This window comes from Lepeophtheirus salmonis, chromosome 7, assembly GCF_016086655.4.
Source record: "Lepeophtheirus salmonis chromosome 7, UVic_Lsal_1.4, whole genome shotgun sequence".
Classification (NCBI taxonomy): domain Eukaryota; kingdom Metazoa; phylum Arthropoda; class Copepoda; order Siphonostomatoida; family Caligidae; genus Lepeophtheirus; species Lepeophtheirus salmonis.
Window position 1 is genome coordinate 3,604,498 of NC_052137.2, and position 18,717 is coordinate 3,623,214.

An 18,717-nucleotide genomic window follows, 5' to 3' on the forward strand; every position below is an offset into this window, starting at 1 on the left:
GTTTAAATAAAATGATATACAATATGAAAGTGAAGTAACATTAATAAGCACCCACCATACAAATTTTTTTTACATTCATACTTGTACATACTCAGGTGCGTCTGCAGGGGGAGGGCTGGAGGGGCTGTAGACCCACACAAAAAAAATGGTATTTTTTATTTCTACAAGAAATGTAATATTTCAAAAAAAAATTCAAATAATGTAATTTTTATTGAATAGGTATGAATTATTGAAAAATTTTCACAAAAAAATTGATTTGTTTTAAAAATTTTATATCAAAATTTAGTTTTAGAAATTAAAAAAAAAAATGCAGTTTTTTCTGAACAGCTCTGGACTTTTTGTAATTTTTAGAGAATAATTATGGATTTTTGAATTTTTTATAAATAGATATGGATTTTTGAGATTTTTCTCCGAAAAATTTAATTTTAGAACTTTTTTTACAAAAAATTTCAGTCTTTCCTGAACAAATCTGGATTTTGGGGGAAAAAAAATCAAAAAATTATATTATTTGTGCATATCTATCGATTTTTGTAATTTTTCTCTGAAAAATTGTAATTTTTTATTGTTTTTTTTTTCAAAAAATTCCTGAAATCATGCCCCCTCTTGCCAAATAGAAAATATAATCCTACAGACGCCCCTGATACTCTATTTTGGGTGTTGGTCTTAAAAAACCATGTACAATATGAGTGGGTATGTTTATGTGTTGAAGGGATATTTTTATGACTTATAATGGTATAATAATAAAATCATATTTCATTTTTGAGTATAAGTATGTCATTTATGATCGTACGTACCTACATAAATATATTTCAAAGTAATGTTGATAAAGAAATAAAAAACGACGACTCGTTTGTAAAGTGTCGAACTTGAGTGTTTTTTTTGTTTTGTTTTTTTCTCTCTCTCAAAGATTCTTGCTTTGCCTTTTCATCTTATTTACATAAAATATAGCAAACGACCTTAACCCACTAACACGAGAAGTTAAGGTGGGTTAACACATCTATCATGCATTTTCATTGTACACTTTTTTTATTTCTAAAAAAAGTTGGTATATTATAATTTTCAAACCTCAACAACTATTCCTATCAAAACAAAGAGGTTTTGTGATTGAAAATGTTTCTTGTTTGGTACAGAAAAAATGTCAAATTCGTGATTTTCATGCTTGCAAATAATTGTAACTCTGTTGTATCTTAGAACAATCAACCACACAATTCTAAGTTGTAAAATCACACTAAAAACAGACAGACAAACGCTTCTTTATTTATATAGAGTCATATGCTAAGGAGTGTATTAGAAAAATGGCTCTTAATAGGTGGGTCGCGACTGAAAAGTGCGTCACAAATCTTTGTAGGTAGTAGAGAGTCGATAAAAAATGTAAATTTATCTTAACATTCCTTCTGACCTGAATATTTCATGGTGTTAAATTAACACAAGATTTGTACAGATCCCATCGTAAAAGATAAAACACAGATACTTTTTCGAAAGCCTTATGGCCGAATACGATTATACCAAACAAATACTTTGGTATTTTTTCAGTAGTTTCGGACGTCTCACTCCTGCTTTCTTCTCCGGCTTTACGTATTGTGCATCTTTATAGTTAGGTTTCTGAATCATAAGCAAAATTTTGCGTACGAGTTTTGTTGATAATGTATAAGAAAAAAGTAATAACAAATGTGTGTACTCATAAATGACTTAATTAACTTTATGTTTCATTTTTTACATATAGAAAATGCTTAGAATTTATAACTCTATCAATATAACTATCTATTATAAAGATACGGGATTTATGGAACGAATTTATCGATTGAATGAGAGTTTTTCGAAGCACATCACACTCATACAGGAAGGGAATGAATATTAGATATTACTTTTGAAGCTTTTGAAACTTATTCACATAAAGTAACATCATTGGATATTCTTCACATGTAATTCATAAAAGAAAACTAATATTTGGGAGGAAAAAGTCATATGGTTCCATTTATGTTAAGTATTTTTCATATTCACATACATGGATATATGACATTTATATAAATTATATGGGCTAAGAAAAACTTTATATTTATAACAATAAAAAATGTATATGAATACATTTGTGGGGTGTAAAGCTCAAAGTTTTTACATTTGAAATATATTTGTTCCAAATGAGTTTGAAGCTCATAAGATATAATGGATTCAAATTTGACCCAAGATTATGGTGTAATTTTTGCGTAATATTATGCAAATGATTTGTCTTATTTGTCTAGTATTTTATAAAATAGACCTTCCAACATAAAATGTTATTCTTAAGTTCCAAGGATATTATTTAATCCCATGTTAATAAACTGGGATATTACATACCCTGATAATTATAAAAATGTTTTTTTTGTAGAATATCATAACATACATTTGCAACAATTTATTTAAGTAGATCCAGATACTGTTGCAGCACTGGAGGAAGGGGCAGGCTCCTTAACCTTTTTCAAAGGAACCATAAAGACCATCTTATCAGCATGAGTTTGGAAGATACAATGACCAAATTTGGAGCTCGTATTGATGAACTCGAGGTTTATACCCTCAAGAGCCTTCCTTTTTTTGTGTGTAAGAAACAACTATCTCAAAGTCAAGACATGCTTCTTGGATCCAATGCAAGAATCCTTGAGGATCATAACCTCTTGCTTTACTTCACCAAAGCGAGGGAGTCCTAGCATTGGATTAAAGATTTGTCCTGTATATCTTATTCGGTGGATGCATTGTCTTTGACAATCTTTCCATTTTCGGTTTGGAATCTACGACAGATTTTGTTAATTTCAGTACGAGGATCATAACCCTTTTGACCAACACGGGTAGGAGTGAACTGAACGCGAAAATACTAAAAAATACTTTTTATTTCTTTAAATCTAAATTTTATCCCCAATGATGTTTCTGTATGCTTCTGAAACATTAAATATCTTTTGACGTTGTTTTTATTTATTTTGATAATTCCCTTGTCTACGATTTGTTAGAATATTCAACCATTTTTAATCAAGGTTTTGTGAATTTAATTAACAGTTTAGCTTAAAAGTTGTTCCGTTTGCTTTCTTGAATTCTACTTTTTTTTTAATATGAGGACAGATCATCTATTTATTTCATCATGCAACCTTTAATGCAAAAAGGAACAGAAAAAGGTCACAAATCATCTGGTAGTTAGCTAAATAAGTAATTCTTACAACTGCTACTTATCAAAAAGTCTAAAGTTATCCCATACTATCATTGTTATATTATTTCTCCACAATTTTTAAAATGAATTACATACATATGTATTCATAATATTAAAATCTTACATAGTATATCATTCGATAATATATTATAAATTTGCTTTGTTATATATTTTTTTAAACGTAGCTAAACATTTTTATTTAAATATGATAGTTAAAATTTCTTCATAGAAATAATAAAATGGCCAATGTTAATATATACAACGACTACAAGGGATCAACAAGTAATTGTCCTCTTAGAAACGAATCATAAGTATAATACGTTATAACTTACTATTATGGTTATTTATCAAAAATAATTATCTATTAAAAATAATTAATATGTAATACATATAGTAGTCATTATTTTATCCAGGCAACAACTTCCACGTACGCGTCTTGGATGGCATTACTGAAATAATACATTCTGATAGGAATGAAACTCAACCTATAACTGTAGATTACCCTCTACAAAATAATCGAGGTTGTTGGAATCTCTAAATAGAAACTCGAAAGCGGTCATATCTATTTTTTCCAAAACGGAATTCTTTCTTTCAGCCATTTCTAGAGATGTTTCGACCATTATGAATTGGACCTCTATCATGGTGGAAAGCAATTTTCTTGTTATCTGAAAAATGTTCCTTATACCAAGACGGAGGAAAATTTTTGATCCATATCCCATTTTTTCTTTTCCTTAAAGACAATGCAGAGCTTCTGCGTATAAATTCCCAATAATTTCTTGGACATCTACATTCTTTTGCCTCGTATAGCATCTGTGAGTTTCTGGCTGTAACGCAGCTTAAAAATTTATAAAAAAGTTCATTTTAAAGGCATCTAGACCTAATTATGCATTTATGGCTGCGAGTTTCCGATTTCTGACCCATTATGGATATAAAATTTCTGGTTATCTAAGATATATTCCTAAAACCAATACAAGGTTAAATGAATTATTGATCCATATCCAATTTTTTTGTTGCTAAAGACAATGTAAAGCTTTCGTGTACAAATTTCGAACAATTTATTAGACATCTAGATTCTTTTGGCTCGTATAGACTCTATGAGTTTCTTGTCGTAATGTAGCTTAAAAATTAAAAAAAATTTCATCTTAAAGTAATTCTGGACAAACTTATGCGTTTATAGGTGGGAAATTCCTATTTCTGACGCCATTTTGGACATCAATTGTTTACGGTTGCGACAATTTTTTTATCAGAGCTTTTCGATGTTCGTTCAGGTCCTTGTCAACATTGGGAGGGCACTTTTTGCCTTGTCATCTCAGCTATAAGTATTACGAAGCCTGTACATCGTATACTCAATGTACTAAGGCTTATCAAGTCACATTTAAAGTCTTTTTACAGAGTTTCGAAAATCATATGCGAAAGGTGACGTCCGTTTGCCCATAACTAAATAAAATGAACTTTGGTATTTTTAATAGTGATTTTTTGTTTTTCTACAAAATAAAATAACTTTTCAAAGAGAGGTTTTAGAGAGATAATTATATTTTACAAAAGATTACAAAATGTAATTGTAATATATTTTCTTTTATAATTGTGGATGATTAGTTCATACGGTAATTTGTTATAGAGATATAAGTATAACGTAATTATTAGTGAAAGACAGTATAAATTAGGTTTGCTCGGATGTTATAAACTTGCTGGACTCGCATTAGAATTGAGAATGGACAGTTTTTTGGAAAAAAAATTTAATTTCTAATTTAAAATATTTTGGAGAAAAATTTCAAAAATATATAGTTATTCAACGAAAATTAAATTAAAAAAAAAAAAAAATTAAAAAAATTAAAATGAATTACAAATACTAAAGTTTTTGTAAAAATTTATAACATTAAATTTTCTAGTAAAAAACAAAAATTCCTTAATTTGAGGTGGGTGGTTATTTTTTTTCATAGCTTAGAAAAGTAATGAATAAGAATCGGAATCCCAAATTAAACATTATTTTTCCAATGTCCATCCCGATTCCAATTCCAGAAAAAATACCCTATTCTCCGTTTCCGATTAATCGTCCCATCACTAGTATTTATTGTACATAGTAAGGATGGCTCATTTTTTTTCATTTTGATGGACCATAACGAAATTATCAATCAATTATTGATTTACATGAATGTCGTTGTATGTAAATACTACATTCCAATTATTTTTGATTGATTAAAATATCATCAAATAAGTAAAGATATTGATGATGACTATATAATTTTTTTTTTTGAATGACTTACGGTTAAGAAAGAAATAAAGTCTTCACTTGAATTATTATACTAAATGTTATTCTAAAAGACGAAATGATTGTGATAAAACCATTCATAAAGAATGTTTTTATGTAACGGGGACATTATTTGTGTCAGCCATATTTATAGTTTAAACAATAAAATTTTATTGGCTTAAGTTGAGGTGTTAAAGATTGATTTAAATCAATAAGTTGGATAAATAAAAAAGAAAAAGAAGAAATTAAGTATGTACTTCATGTCGTTACATTGATTGTATCACACAACCTTTCCTCCAAAAAGAATCAAGCGAGAAAAAGAACCAAAATCAGTTGGTAGTGAGCCAAGTCTTCCTATTATAGAATCATTATTCAATTATTGTTGTGAACTGTAGCTTAACAAAAGCTCGTTTGAATTCAATCAATCAATGTTAGAACAATGATTAGGAGAGAAGAAGCCGAAACATCGACAGCTGAAAACAAAATACAGCAGTGATGGCAAAACTTTGACAAGCAGAGGGACTTTCTCTGACATGCTGGTGAATAACTAAGGGGAAATTTTTATCATGGATTGTTAATTTGCAATTATGTACGTTGGCTTCAGGTATATCCACCGGCTACATCCCCCTCCAAATAGAGAAATTGTTGTCCTAATCATCAAAATTGTTATAATATCAAAACAGTAAGTAAGTGCTTGAGTTTGAGAATTGGATCGAGATCTAATTTTCTTTTTTGGTTCGGTTTATCTGATTTTTATCGAGTAATATTTCGATCTAGACGGAAATTCAAACCGTGGATTTTTCCTCAAATATATGACGTGGAAACGGCATCAAAATTGATTTGCAAGAATATATAAGGCTGTAAATCAACCACTTTGCACACATCATTGCATGTCCAAATATTCATGCTCGATATGTCCAACACGTTCCTTTGTTATGACTATCAGCTATGTCGATCAACTTCACTTTACCATCATTCAAAATTATTTGGTTGACTTATTTGATGTTTTCGACGGTAATTCAGACGTCCACTGCATGCATTGTCTTTGACGCTCATTTCGCCTCGTTTAAATTTAACAAACCATTTTTCAATAGTTCATTTTTTTGTTAAAGTGTCCAAATAATGTTTATCAATCCATGTCTGTGCTTCACCCGTATTTTCTACCAAAAAATCAATGCTTCATTCACACACAAAATGATTTTATATATTTTTTTTAACAATAACAAAAGTTTTTTCACTTAAATTACACTCACGAGCCTACAGTTTACAAACTTGTACAATAAACGTGTAAAGGTTAATACAAAATAAGAATCCTTATGCTTTAATTTTAGTGGTGTTATCCATTTTTAAAATTAAAGCTGATATAATATTTAATCAAGAAAACAATAACTTTTTTTTTAAAAAATAAAAGATTTTTTTAGACAACCACTCCTCAAAACAAAATAATAACTAATAATGTGGTCGTATTTTCCTAAATAAATGGGTTTCTGCTTCTAGCATTACTTAATTTAATAACAAGTTCATCAACCTACAAAATAATTCTTATGAATAATAAAATTCTAATAACGCTTATGCCCAATTGATTAATTGTAACTTATCAAAGATATACATCTTGAATATAAATTTAGCATTTCCCTTTTTATTTTTTGAGAAAACGAGAGAGGATAAATGATCGTTTATTCTTAAAAAGAGTTCTGATATAAGGGGCATTAGGCAAATTGTTTATTTAAATGATATTTGCTAAACCAAATCATAAAAATATATATGGATGAATCATATTTCTTAGCTAGCTGGAGTAACTGGAAATTTTTTAGTCATTTACGAAAACTATAGCACACAAAAAAATCAATATTTGTATTTCAGCCACAATCTTTATATGATTTATAAAATCAATTTCACTTTTTTTACATTTATGAGTAATTATGGCCATGTTTTAATTTAAGTATGAATGTAAAAATTATAATTATTTTATATAATATCAAAAAAGATATGAAATTGTACAAAATTATTAAATTCTGAAAACACAGATACTAACAGACATTTTTTAAACAATATTTTTTGTACTTCCGTCTAAGATACACGGGGTGTAACAACGAAAACGGGCGCTTCAGATTTCCAGATTTTTCCGACATGTATAATGACAAAATTGTGCGATTCTTTTTTGTGTGTGGTGAAATATACAATTAAACGTTTCACATAGTAGGAAACACCCTCATGGAATCAATCACTGAAGATTTGAAGCCTATTACATTCTCAGTGCGCAATAAAAGTGCACTGTTTTGATATTTTTGGTGAACAACGATCTGGATATTAGCAATGCTAGTCCATGACGGGTCTGGAAACAGGCCTCTAACCCCTCACAAAACGACTCCGGATTTGCTCCAGCAGCAATACTACAATTGTTTTTCCAAGGATATTTGGCCTCCGTGATCCTACGACCTGAACCTGATGGATTATTTTGTCTAGAGCTACCTTGAGTAGAAAGTTAACAGATGTATCCACACCACAAAGAAGTCTTTGATCTACTCAATCGTCCTGGAATGTAAGAATTTAGATCTGTTTCTAGTTTCCAAGATTTGTGCGCGGTAGACGACTCCAGTCGAAGTCGTTATTCAGGCCAACGGAGACTATAATTTTTTAAATAAATCTTAAAAATAACTATTTTATGTAAATTGAAAGTACAGAGTGTGACCGGGAAATTTTCTGCGATCAAGAACAAAAACTTTAATAACATTTTATTTGAAAAGTATAGTGAAAAATATTATTGAAAAACTTTTAGTAATCAATCTTGAAAAAGAATGATTCAATATGGCCCTCTCCAGCCTCTATCACACCCTCCACACGAGGTCAGAACTTGGCACAGGTTGCCACAATATAATCGGCGGACACGTTGGCCCATTGCGTCTTTATGTTAGGCTTGAGCTCCTACCCGTTTCTGTATGATGTCTTTCCAACCTTGTTCTCTAAGACGCTCTACACACTGAAGTCGAAGGGATTGAGATCAGGACTGGAAGAGGGCCAGAATGTCTTGTTACAGAAATCAGTGAAGTGTTCCTAACAGAAATTCTGTTTTTCAAAGCCGTATGGCTGGGGGCCCGTCGTGGGTCCATACATAGTTTTTCTCAGGATAGTTAGATTTATGCCAGAGCAAGATATTCCACCTCAGAACATTATAGTAGGCCTCAGCCCCGATTTTCTCATTAGGCTTGAAGATGAAGGGATCTATTTTATTCCCATCACAGGCTACGCCTCCCAAGCACATTGTTTGGGCCAGATGTTTTGTCCTGAAGGACTTTCTCAGGTGATGCTACTATAAATATGTCGTTTTTGCAGATCAAAAACTGGTAGACTGTGAAGATCTTCTTGTCTGAGAAGATCTTCGCAGTCGATGGATGACTCTTTAATTAATCAAGGACTTTTTTGCATCACTCGAGCCTTAAGGCTTTCATCCTTTTGGTGAGGAGATGTCTTGGAATCCTAACAAAGTTTTTTTCTTTTTTTAAATATGACGTGCACACCCTCGTTCAAATATTGTTATGTATTAAATCAAGTAGAAACTTAGTTCTAATGTTTTAAGCGCACACACAAAAACGAATCTTTTGACAGACAGACAGACAAGCTTTTCTTTAATAATAAATATGATGAAATGTTAGTTGAACGACGTAGGTCAATAGACAACACGCTCAGGATAATTTATTCTCTGGAACTCAATGTGCATTCGCGTCTCAGTCGTTCCTAACGAAATAAATATAGATTATGTTCTTGATTTCGAAGAATTTTTTTTTTTTAAAGACTTTATTAATTCAGAGAAGTTGCATATAAAATATATATATATATAAATAAACATTCTAGTATAAAATTAATTCCCTAAACCAAAGTCAAAAATGTTGAAAAGTTGCTATGTATGACGTTAGTAATCAATCCATTGTCAACAAAATATTCCTTCTATAAAATTGGACAATAAATAAATAAACAAAACAAAGCCACAAAATTTCTAAAAATTTAATAACAAAGAATGAGCAGTAACTACATAATATTTAAACCCAGCATAGTTCCATGAAGACTGATACGCCCTTGGAATCCTAACAGAGAAGGCAGAATATCAGGCTGCGCTGCGATCAGAATAGCTCTAATTTCTTCGACTTTGATAGGCTCCACTACTCCCAACTTATCTGCATTAACTGCTTGATAAAACAAATGGGCAATGCTTTTATTTTTGTAGCAGCACTTTGGATTTTTTAGGAGAAGCCAAATAAAATTAAAGGCGTTATAAATTTTTCTGTAATTCCAGCTATGTATAGTGTGATAAAATTTCTCAAAATTTGGAGTGCCGGGAACTCGCAAACGCATGCATAACTGTGTTGAACATTTTACGGCAATCCTTTCAAGGAGTATGAAAAAATAAACAACCCGAGGATATCTTTAATTGAGTAGTAAATCGATTTCCATCCCTGATTTTAGATGTAGAACTCTTGACCCTCTTCTATTCAAGAAAGAATTATGTTCCAGATCATGAACCGTGATTATACTCTTGGATAACGCTGTCTATTCCAAATTTTGTGGGTCCATACGGTTTTTAAAGAAAAACTTCTTATTACTATTCTGAAGCACAATGCCAATAGTAGAAGAGGATAAAAAGACTGGTGCCCTTACCAAATGATCCTTTGGACAGCTGCCAAAAATCAGAGAAGTCCTCAATTTTGTTACTAACAAATTCAGTTCCTCGCATTAATCAATTGTAGGCAGGATGGGACGAAATAGATGCACGCCATTCAGACTTCACTTTTAGTTTCTTGAAAGGACAATTCGAATCTTTCGATAAATTTCTGAATAATTCTAGAGAGCAAAGACAACCCACCTTCTAACTGACTTTTGGGTCTTTTTAAGGAATCTATATAGCTTCGATAAAAAAGCTTATTGAGCCAGCAATTTTCTTCGTCAATGACCTTATCATCTAATCATGAAATAAACAGTGCATTATAAACTAATTTATAGTTATAGGAAGTTATTATTAGTTAAATGTAGTAAATAATTATACCAGTTATAAGGCAAATATTAGGAATAAGTATAAGATATTTAACCAGATGAACAACAAATGAAATGGATCAAAATCTATCTATTGCTAATATATTCATAAGTTTCTGAACATTAATTTATGTAATCATAACCGAGGAACAGCAATACAAACAACGCCTTACTCCAACGCTACTCTTTACTCTGATGACATTGACTATTCACAAGGCTATGTAATGACCTATCATTGCTTGTGGTTATACTCTATGCTACATAATAATTTGGACTTTAGAGATTTTTGGGAATTGTGATTGTATAGACCATAAAACACGTTCAAAATTTGTCAAGTAAATTAATAAATTAACTATTTTTATAAATTAATAGTACTTAATAACTATAATTTATACCCATCCATTAAAGAAGAAACTTTATGAACACTCAATGTAGGCCTTAGATTTTAAATACGTTTTATTTAAATTCATTATAATAATTTTTGTAGCCGGAGACGGAGTCTGTACAAATTTTTTGACTCCATCAAAAGAGGTACCAACTCCGGCTCTGCAGCCCTGTTACGAGCATACCCCTTCTTTTTTAAATATAGGCTCGCCGAGACTCCAACTATTATCATACTACAACACAGCTGATTCCTGTCGGCGGATAAGAAGACGGAAAGGGATCTCGAGTATTTGTTGCGGAGTTATAATTGTAAGTAGTGGTGTGTTGGTCCTTATTTAGGACTGAGGACTTATGTCCAGTACCGTTCAGTCCAATCCAGTCCCACTTTTCGGTCCTTAAAGTAGGTAAAATCGATCCCTCGTGACGTCAATGAGTGTGTTTTTCCTTTTACTAAATTATTCCGCTATATAGTAGAATAAATTATGTAACCAAGCAACAATATAATATATTTCTATTACATTTACTTATAATACAAAAAATAGCATTTTTTGCAAGATATGTGCAATAATCTTAATACATATTTCATATATCTTATTGACTTAATAAACCATCGATATTTTATGAAAAATTCCAAGTACCGAGTGTTATGGACCGGTACAAAGAACTGACGGTCTGAAGGACCGATACGACTTGTCCTAAGACTAGACTAGACTGGACCGAATAAATAAGGATTGACACAACACTAATTGTAAGTCCTTAGTAAAGTCAGAGTATAATTGAGGATCAATATCTCAGTAACTATCGCCAATGTCCTTATTTATTTATTTCTTCACCACCTCCCTAGTCACAGCTGTTTTTTAGCTGATCTAATGAAACATTATGACTCCTCCCCTTCAAGATATTCTTCAAATTGTCAGAGGTACCATGTTGATTCTTTTTCTTTTTTAACATGCCCAAAATACATAGATTTTTATCAATAGCTACAACCTCTGAATGTTGCTCAAATGTTACAATTTTCAGCAGGGGAGTAATTTTTTACTATTAGAATCGATTGAGAGGGTGAGAGAATGAAAAGAAGACATCCGTAAATTTTAAGTACACAAAAAGAGTTGATTATTTGTCTTTTAATCAATCATTTCATAGTCCCTCCTCTTATCATGTTCCAATTGACCCAAAAACCTATCTTATTATTATCCAAAACATGTTAAAAACCAAAAAAATCCCCATAAAAGACTGTCAACCCGTCCTTTATTACTCCATTACTTGCTATTCTTATGATATTTATTACAATGGTTCCTGAAAACAAGGGTAGATGCAAATAATAAATAACAAAAAGGAAAAAGTAGAAATAAAACAAAGAACAAATTAGGTACACAGCAAGACCACACAGAAAAAATAGATCAAGTATGCTTGTACATATACTATGTTTCATATGTTAATGATCAATGAATATATAATTAATTTATGAAATATTTTTGTACTAAACAGATAATTAAATCACGAACAACACGTTTGTACTGTAACATCTCCCTTCATGAACAGTGAGTATCATAAATGATGCCAATAGCGTACCTTCCAGCATGTGACTATTGTCTATTCCTGACTATGGACAACGTACTTGGTGTGCGAAATTGGCATCAATAGAGCCCTGTAAAATCTGAGTTATTTGCCAAGGTGGTCCTTCTGGCATGGATTAAATTGCCTATGATGGTTCTTCTTGCCTCCATCGCCACATACCTATACATAATTTTTGTTTACAACATGTACATCAATCAAAGGCTTAAAATCCAAGTTATTCAAAAATAATCGGAACTTTCAGATTTAATCAACAACACCTATTCAAAACTGTATCTTTAGAAGGTCTCATTACTTTTTCTAAACCCAGTACTTGGTTTAAATCGGATGATTATTGTAACACTTCTTATAGAGCATTGAAAGAAAGCAAAAAGAGAAAAGAAAAAGAAACTACCTTTACCAAAACTAATACAATTTTTCTTTTTAAAGTATTGATTGTTCAGATTTCAATATTGCATCCTGTAATTTTCTACAAAACATAGATAGAATGAATTCTGATATGTTCAAGTATAGATTGTTTGAGCAATCAGAAGTGGCGGAGTGGAAAAATGATTCCGTCGTCTTTAGTCTACCAACTTTATTTAGAGTAGTAAGCAGTCTCCTCTCTCTTTTATAATCCCAGTCTAAGTCTAGTTGTCTTTTATCTTGAAATGATTGGGTTCCCTTTATTTGCAGTGGCAAAAATTTAACTACTGATCTAAACGAAATGTCATTTAACTAAATATGTTCTATTTAAGGAGTTTCTTTTCTACACAGTTCACTAACTGAGTTGTACAAAGGATGTTCACGAACAGAGGATTTATAACTTTTTTTTTTACAGATGGCTAGAATTTAAGCATTAGATAATATTTAACGTCAAAGGCACAATACCATCAAAACTGATAAGATCGTCGTTCTAGTGTTAACTATGTTTTTCATATCTTCCAATTAAAATTAGTCAATTTTACTCAAAACAGATAGAAATATGTAGAATGGTTCTTATTTAGATATGGGTCAAATATTGGACATCCTATCCTTAATAAATATGTATTAGTAAAATGTTATAGATTGTGCAGTTAATGATTAATAATTAGAATGTATTACCGAGAACCCATCATGAATCCATGATCCCAGTTTCAACATACAAATCTGATCATCAAAAGGAAAGAAAGCAACATCTACCGGACATGTTGAGCGAAACTTGGTTGGAGGAGGCCAAAAGACAAGTCCATTGTGTTCCACAAGAGCCAAACTTCTCATATATTCTGTAGAAAAGTCATCAGCACTAAAGAAAAAACATAAAATGACAAATATTACTAAAATCAAATCAATGCATACATTGAAACTACAATAAACTGATTGGAAAACTAACGTCCATTTGAATTAAACATGTACACGTAATTTATTTCTAAGAATTTTGCATATTATCACCTTCAAACCTCAACAACTCAATGTAAAGAGGTTCTGTGATTTAAAATGTAAGGTAAACTTGTTGAAGCTTGATCCAAACTTTTTAAAAATAAGCTGTTTACAAACATATACGCGCATATATGCATGGTAGATGTATCATCTCGCCTTAAATAATAAAATGTTGTAGTTAAAAAAATTTAATAGACAGTTTTATAGTTCGAAATGATAAATAACAGTTGTCTTATTTAATATAAAGGAACAGTGAAAGTATACATAATAATAATAAATTAGACACATTTGTGAACAAAAATGGTAATTGAGTAGTTAAAATGGCGATAAACATCAGAATATATGTATATGTGTAATACGCGATTTCACAAGATCATATTAATTTAATTCCGACATGTTTGGCACTAAAATACTCATAATATATGTCAAATTAGAATAATATTTTTCAAATAATACTGAAATATTTATTTTGAATCTTCAATACTTGAATTTAAAAAAAAAAAAACAGAACTAGAACCGTCTTGATAATTTTTCAGTAACAAAATCAGAATGTATTTCTTTTTTTTCATGATATTTCCAAATTATGAATGACTTTGTTTCCACACATTTGATGTTTATTATCTTATTTGGACTAATAAAACACGAAATTTAATAGATCCTATTACAGTAAATTCCAAACTTTGGGTATTTAGGTACAATTTATGATATCATAAATGTGAGTTGTCAATACATAAGCAACCTAGAAGCTTTTTTCTCAAAATTAAGTTTGGATTACATTTGTATTCTTAACCTTTTGGAGGTGTTTTAAATGGATTTTTTAAAAGTAGTGTAAAGTCATCGTCTAAATAAAAGAATAAGAAACGGATACACTTTATTTAAAAGGACCAATTTTATCATTTGAAATAAAGCTTATAAACTATAGCTAAAATTCTTGGGTATCTTAAGTCATTTCACAAATTTGAAGTCAAGGCTTAAATTGAACTGAAATATGTCTACGAAAAAAGGGGATGTATATACAGGGACAAACAGATATATAAGATTTTTTTTTTTTTAAACTTGATTAGTTGTAGATTATATAAAAAATAGTGAAAAACTTCTGCACGTAAGGAAGAGTAAATACATACTATGCAGAAGAGTGGGCCAAAAACCATAAAGTTAGTAAATGAAATATGGCTAGTTATATTTCAATGTTTCATAAAAATAAGCCTACATACCAAATTTCATATGTATGGAAAAACGTTTTTAGGTGCCGAAACGGGATTGAAATATCAATGCCTCATATTATTTTATTATATTTTATTTTTACCATATATGCCTTATCATGCCTTATATTGCATAGTAATTCAAAAATTCAAGAATAATAGTCTATAAATTATCATATTTTAAATTAGTAAGTATGGACCAGTTGTGATCCAACTTTTTTTATTGACTGAGCTCCTTCGAAATATGTTTTCATCCACGTATTTCCTACCCAGGACATTTTTTATTTTTTTATTAAGTGCATAAATATATTTTTTATAAATCTCATCTACCTCCTGGAGATTCTCCACGTACTCCCATTTGAGAATCACTGCACTATAGAAAACTGAAAAAATTGTTTTACATATTAGTATAGCCCCAAAAAGAGTAAAAAAGTATATTGGAAGAACACAAATCATTCTTTGTTATATCATTTTTAAGGATATTTGATAAAGCATTGTTTTTTATTTAAATATATACCTCTTCAAGTATATTCAGGTTAAGACAAAATCGTATGAAGATATATTTAAAGTGTCAGAAGAAAGTACACATAAATAAATATTAAATAATCTAATAATTTTATATTATTTTAATGCCATTGCATATTCAAGCCATACTTATAATAATTTTATTACATCATCTAGTATCCTTTGTTGACAAGAGACAACAATTTAAACAATGAACAAAGTATTAATTAACAAGACAACACATTATATCTTCTAGATATGTACAATATAATTACGAACTTCAAAAAATCAGTTGCTATTAGAAAACTGACTATCATTTATTTTAAGATTTGTACGAACAGAGAATGGCTTCAACAACTAGTACAAACTACATTTTTCCTCTTATTGAAAGTGTTTGTCACTTAAGCGAAACTCAAATGCCAAGATATGATCAAGTGCGTTTTATGGCATAAGGTGTAATCTAAATCCATAGCCAAAAAATAACCTTGTCATTAACAGGCATTTATTTTGATTCTAAACGAAATTATTCATTTAACAATGTAAAATTATTAGCGGATAGGCTCCACCGAAAAAAATTACTTTAAGAACATGTATGCTTGATTTAGGAACCGAATAACAAATATTTACGACATTTTACCACAAATACTGGAAAAGCTCGTTGTTTATGTGATGGAATTATTAGCTTTTTTTATTTTTTTTATACTTGTAAAAAATAGTGCAGGGGATACATTTCGAACAATAAAATTCATGAGAAATCAAGAAAATCAAGAAAAAAGAGTTCAAAAAATTGTTTTACCAATTATATGTGGAAATTCATATTTTTCACATCCAAAAAATGTTTTTCTTAGAATGATTTGTGATGATAGACCGTAGATTTGAAAAATATGGCATGGAAAAGAATTCAATTTTCTGTAACTAGTCCTTCAAAATCGTAGCCTAGAGTGTTTAAATTACCCGATTTAAATTTTAATTACAGTCCATATTATGGAATTATTGGCTGGACCAAAGTAGAGGTGACCGGCTATATATTTTATTGGAATAAAAGAAAATTCAAATATTAGTGTTACTTACACCGATAAGTTATTGTTATTCTTCATATTGGTAAAAATATACGAATAATAAGTTTACCTTGATTGATTCTCACAAAAAGAGCTGTCGCCAGGCCTGGTTTTACATTGAGTAAACTAGTTAAAACCTCTGCCTGTAAGGAGAAGCAAACACATACTATACAGTAGGTTGAACATTGATTCAATTTGTAGACAGAACAAGAGTTCTCTTTCCTCCAACCTTTTCCAAAAGATAAAGTTCGTTTCCCACCACCTTATCAAGGCCTGTAGGAATCAGGGATTTATTTGAACGTACAGATTAGAAGACCAGTAGGACTTTTGAAATGATTAGTTCAATTTTGTTGAAGTTTTTATGGCATCACTAACCAATCAGTTTTTGAGATCGATGTTTGAAACAAGGTCTTCAAGAGCCCCACAGTCATGTTTATTCAAATATAAAATAAATGAAAATATGTTTCGTGTTCTTCAAGCCCATAAAGGAGCAATTTTTCTTCTTTTTTAGTTTCAAAGATTTATTGGCGAATAATGAAGAGGTCGCCATCTTTTACCTAAGGGAACCATTTCTTCTTTTGACTTGTGAAGGGGTTTCCGAAGAGTTTGCTAGAGCCCTTGACTGCATTTTCATTATCAAGATATCAAAGACGTTGGAGCCTCCTCTTGACTAAGTTTTGCTAAAGTTTCCTTTATAAATCTTCCATTAATAGACTTCAAACGGACGGTATCCAAAGCAATAAAAAAGGGAGTTGGAGGACAAAGGAAGTGAGGATTAAATCTTTTTATAATCTTATCAAATCCTTTAAATTGTAGAAACGTCTTGTAGCACCTCCTTACAGATTCTTTAAGTAGTCAGCCAACAGAATTAAGCTGGAGGATGGCAAATAGAATTTCCTTAGTATAAAACCTGCGAATATAGTGTAGCTGTTCCTCAGATACTATGTGAGGGAGGATTATTCCAATAAAAGAATTCCATGAGCGAGTCATCTCTTTTCAAAAGCACAGTTAACAGTGGTCTTAAACAGTTTTTGCGGTACCATAAACACTTAGTTAAATTTGTGACCCTATTCTTTAATTTTGATGCTCAGAAGTTGTTGCATTTCCTCAGCCTCTCATGAAAAGCGACTATTGCTGAATTAGCTAGAGGAGGCAACGGCATCAGGGTTATCATCGACTCCATTGGTTACAAATAAATGCAAATGTACATCAGGAAATTCTCCTTCTCTTTAATTTTTGTTCAAGATTGTTTTTATGTAAATGCTCCACAAATTGAAATTTACGTGTTTTTAAGATGAGAAAAAATCAAATTGGTTTTTAAACTATAAATAAATGCATTCATCTTGGCATTTAGAAACTGCATCTTTTTAACACAGACTAAGAGCAATATATATTTATATGTAACCATTTAAGAAAATGCATTCAAAATGGAAGAAGGCAAATATCAAAATGGTAGGAAGTCTTTCATTATATTTATAGCTTTTTAAAGAATAGAAATGATGAAATTATATTATCTAAATATTTATCTGTACTTGAACAAATTGATATTATCGATAACAATGGAGCCCCCCTTCCTGCTCCTTAACGACAATATTCCCATCAAGAAATATTACATTATTATTTATAATAGGATTTGTACTTAAATAACATATAATAAAATTTAAAAAAGAAAGGCTTTAATTAAATTCTGTAACGCAAAAATGATTTTTTTCTTTTTCTTAAGGGGAATCCCATAATATTCTTATTCATAGGAACAATACTTTATAGGTCCTTATTGATTGAGTCCGGACCGGTGTTAGGATTTTCGGTCCTTTGGATCAGTCCTTAACTGTTGATTATTGTAAATTTTTGCTTAAATATTGACAGTAAATAAAGTCACATAAGATATATGAATATGTATTAAGAGCATTGGAAATATATACTAATAAATATTTCTGTTTGGATTAAAATCCAGAATAATATGGACAATTAATAATAGTTTTACTTAGTTATATCATTTATTTAAACTAACAGAACAAAGTACCTATAATAACATCAAACCTTTCTTCTCTTAATTTAAAGGAATGTTATATTAAGAGGATTAGGACATTTCACTATGTGGTCATGAGATACAATTTGACTAAATTCTGAGTTATTTTGAAAAAACAAATT

At 30.4% G+C, this 18,717-nt stretch overlaps 1 protein-coding gene across 1 annotated transcript in view; it reads right to left on the reverse strand.

Annotated features, from left to right (window-relative positions):
• The window catches only part of LOC121121617 (neuronal acetylcholine receptor subunit alpha-2), a 244,467-nt gene that overhangs the window by 46,773 nt on the left and 178,977 nt on the right, over window positions 1-18,717 (reverse strand). The window contains exon 4 of the mRNA XM_071890020.1: window positions 13,488-13,668. Within this exon, the coding sequence (XP_071746121.1) occupies window positions 13,488-13,668 (181 nt within the window). The remainder of the gene's footprint in view (window positions 1-13,487; window positions 13,669-18,717) is intronic.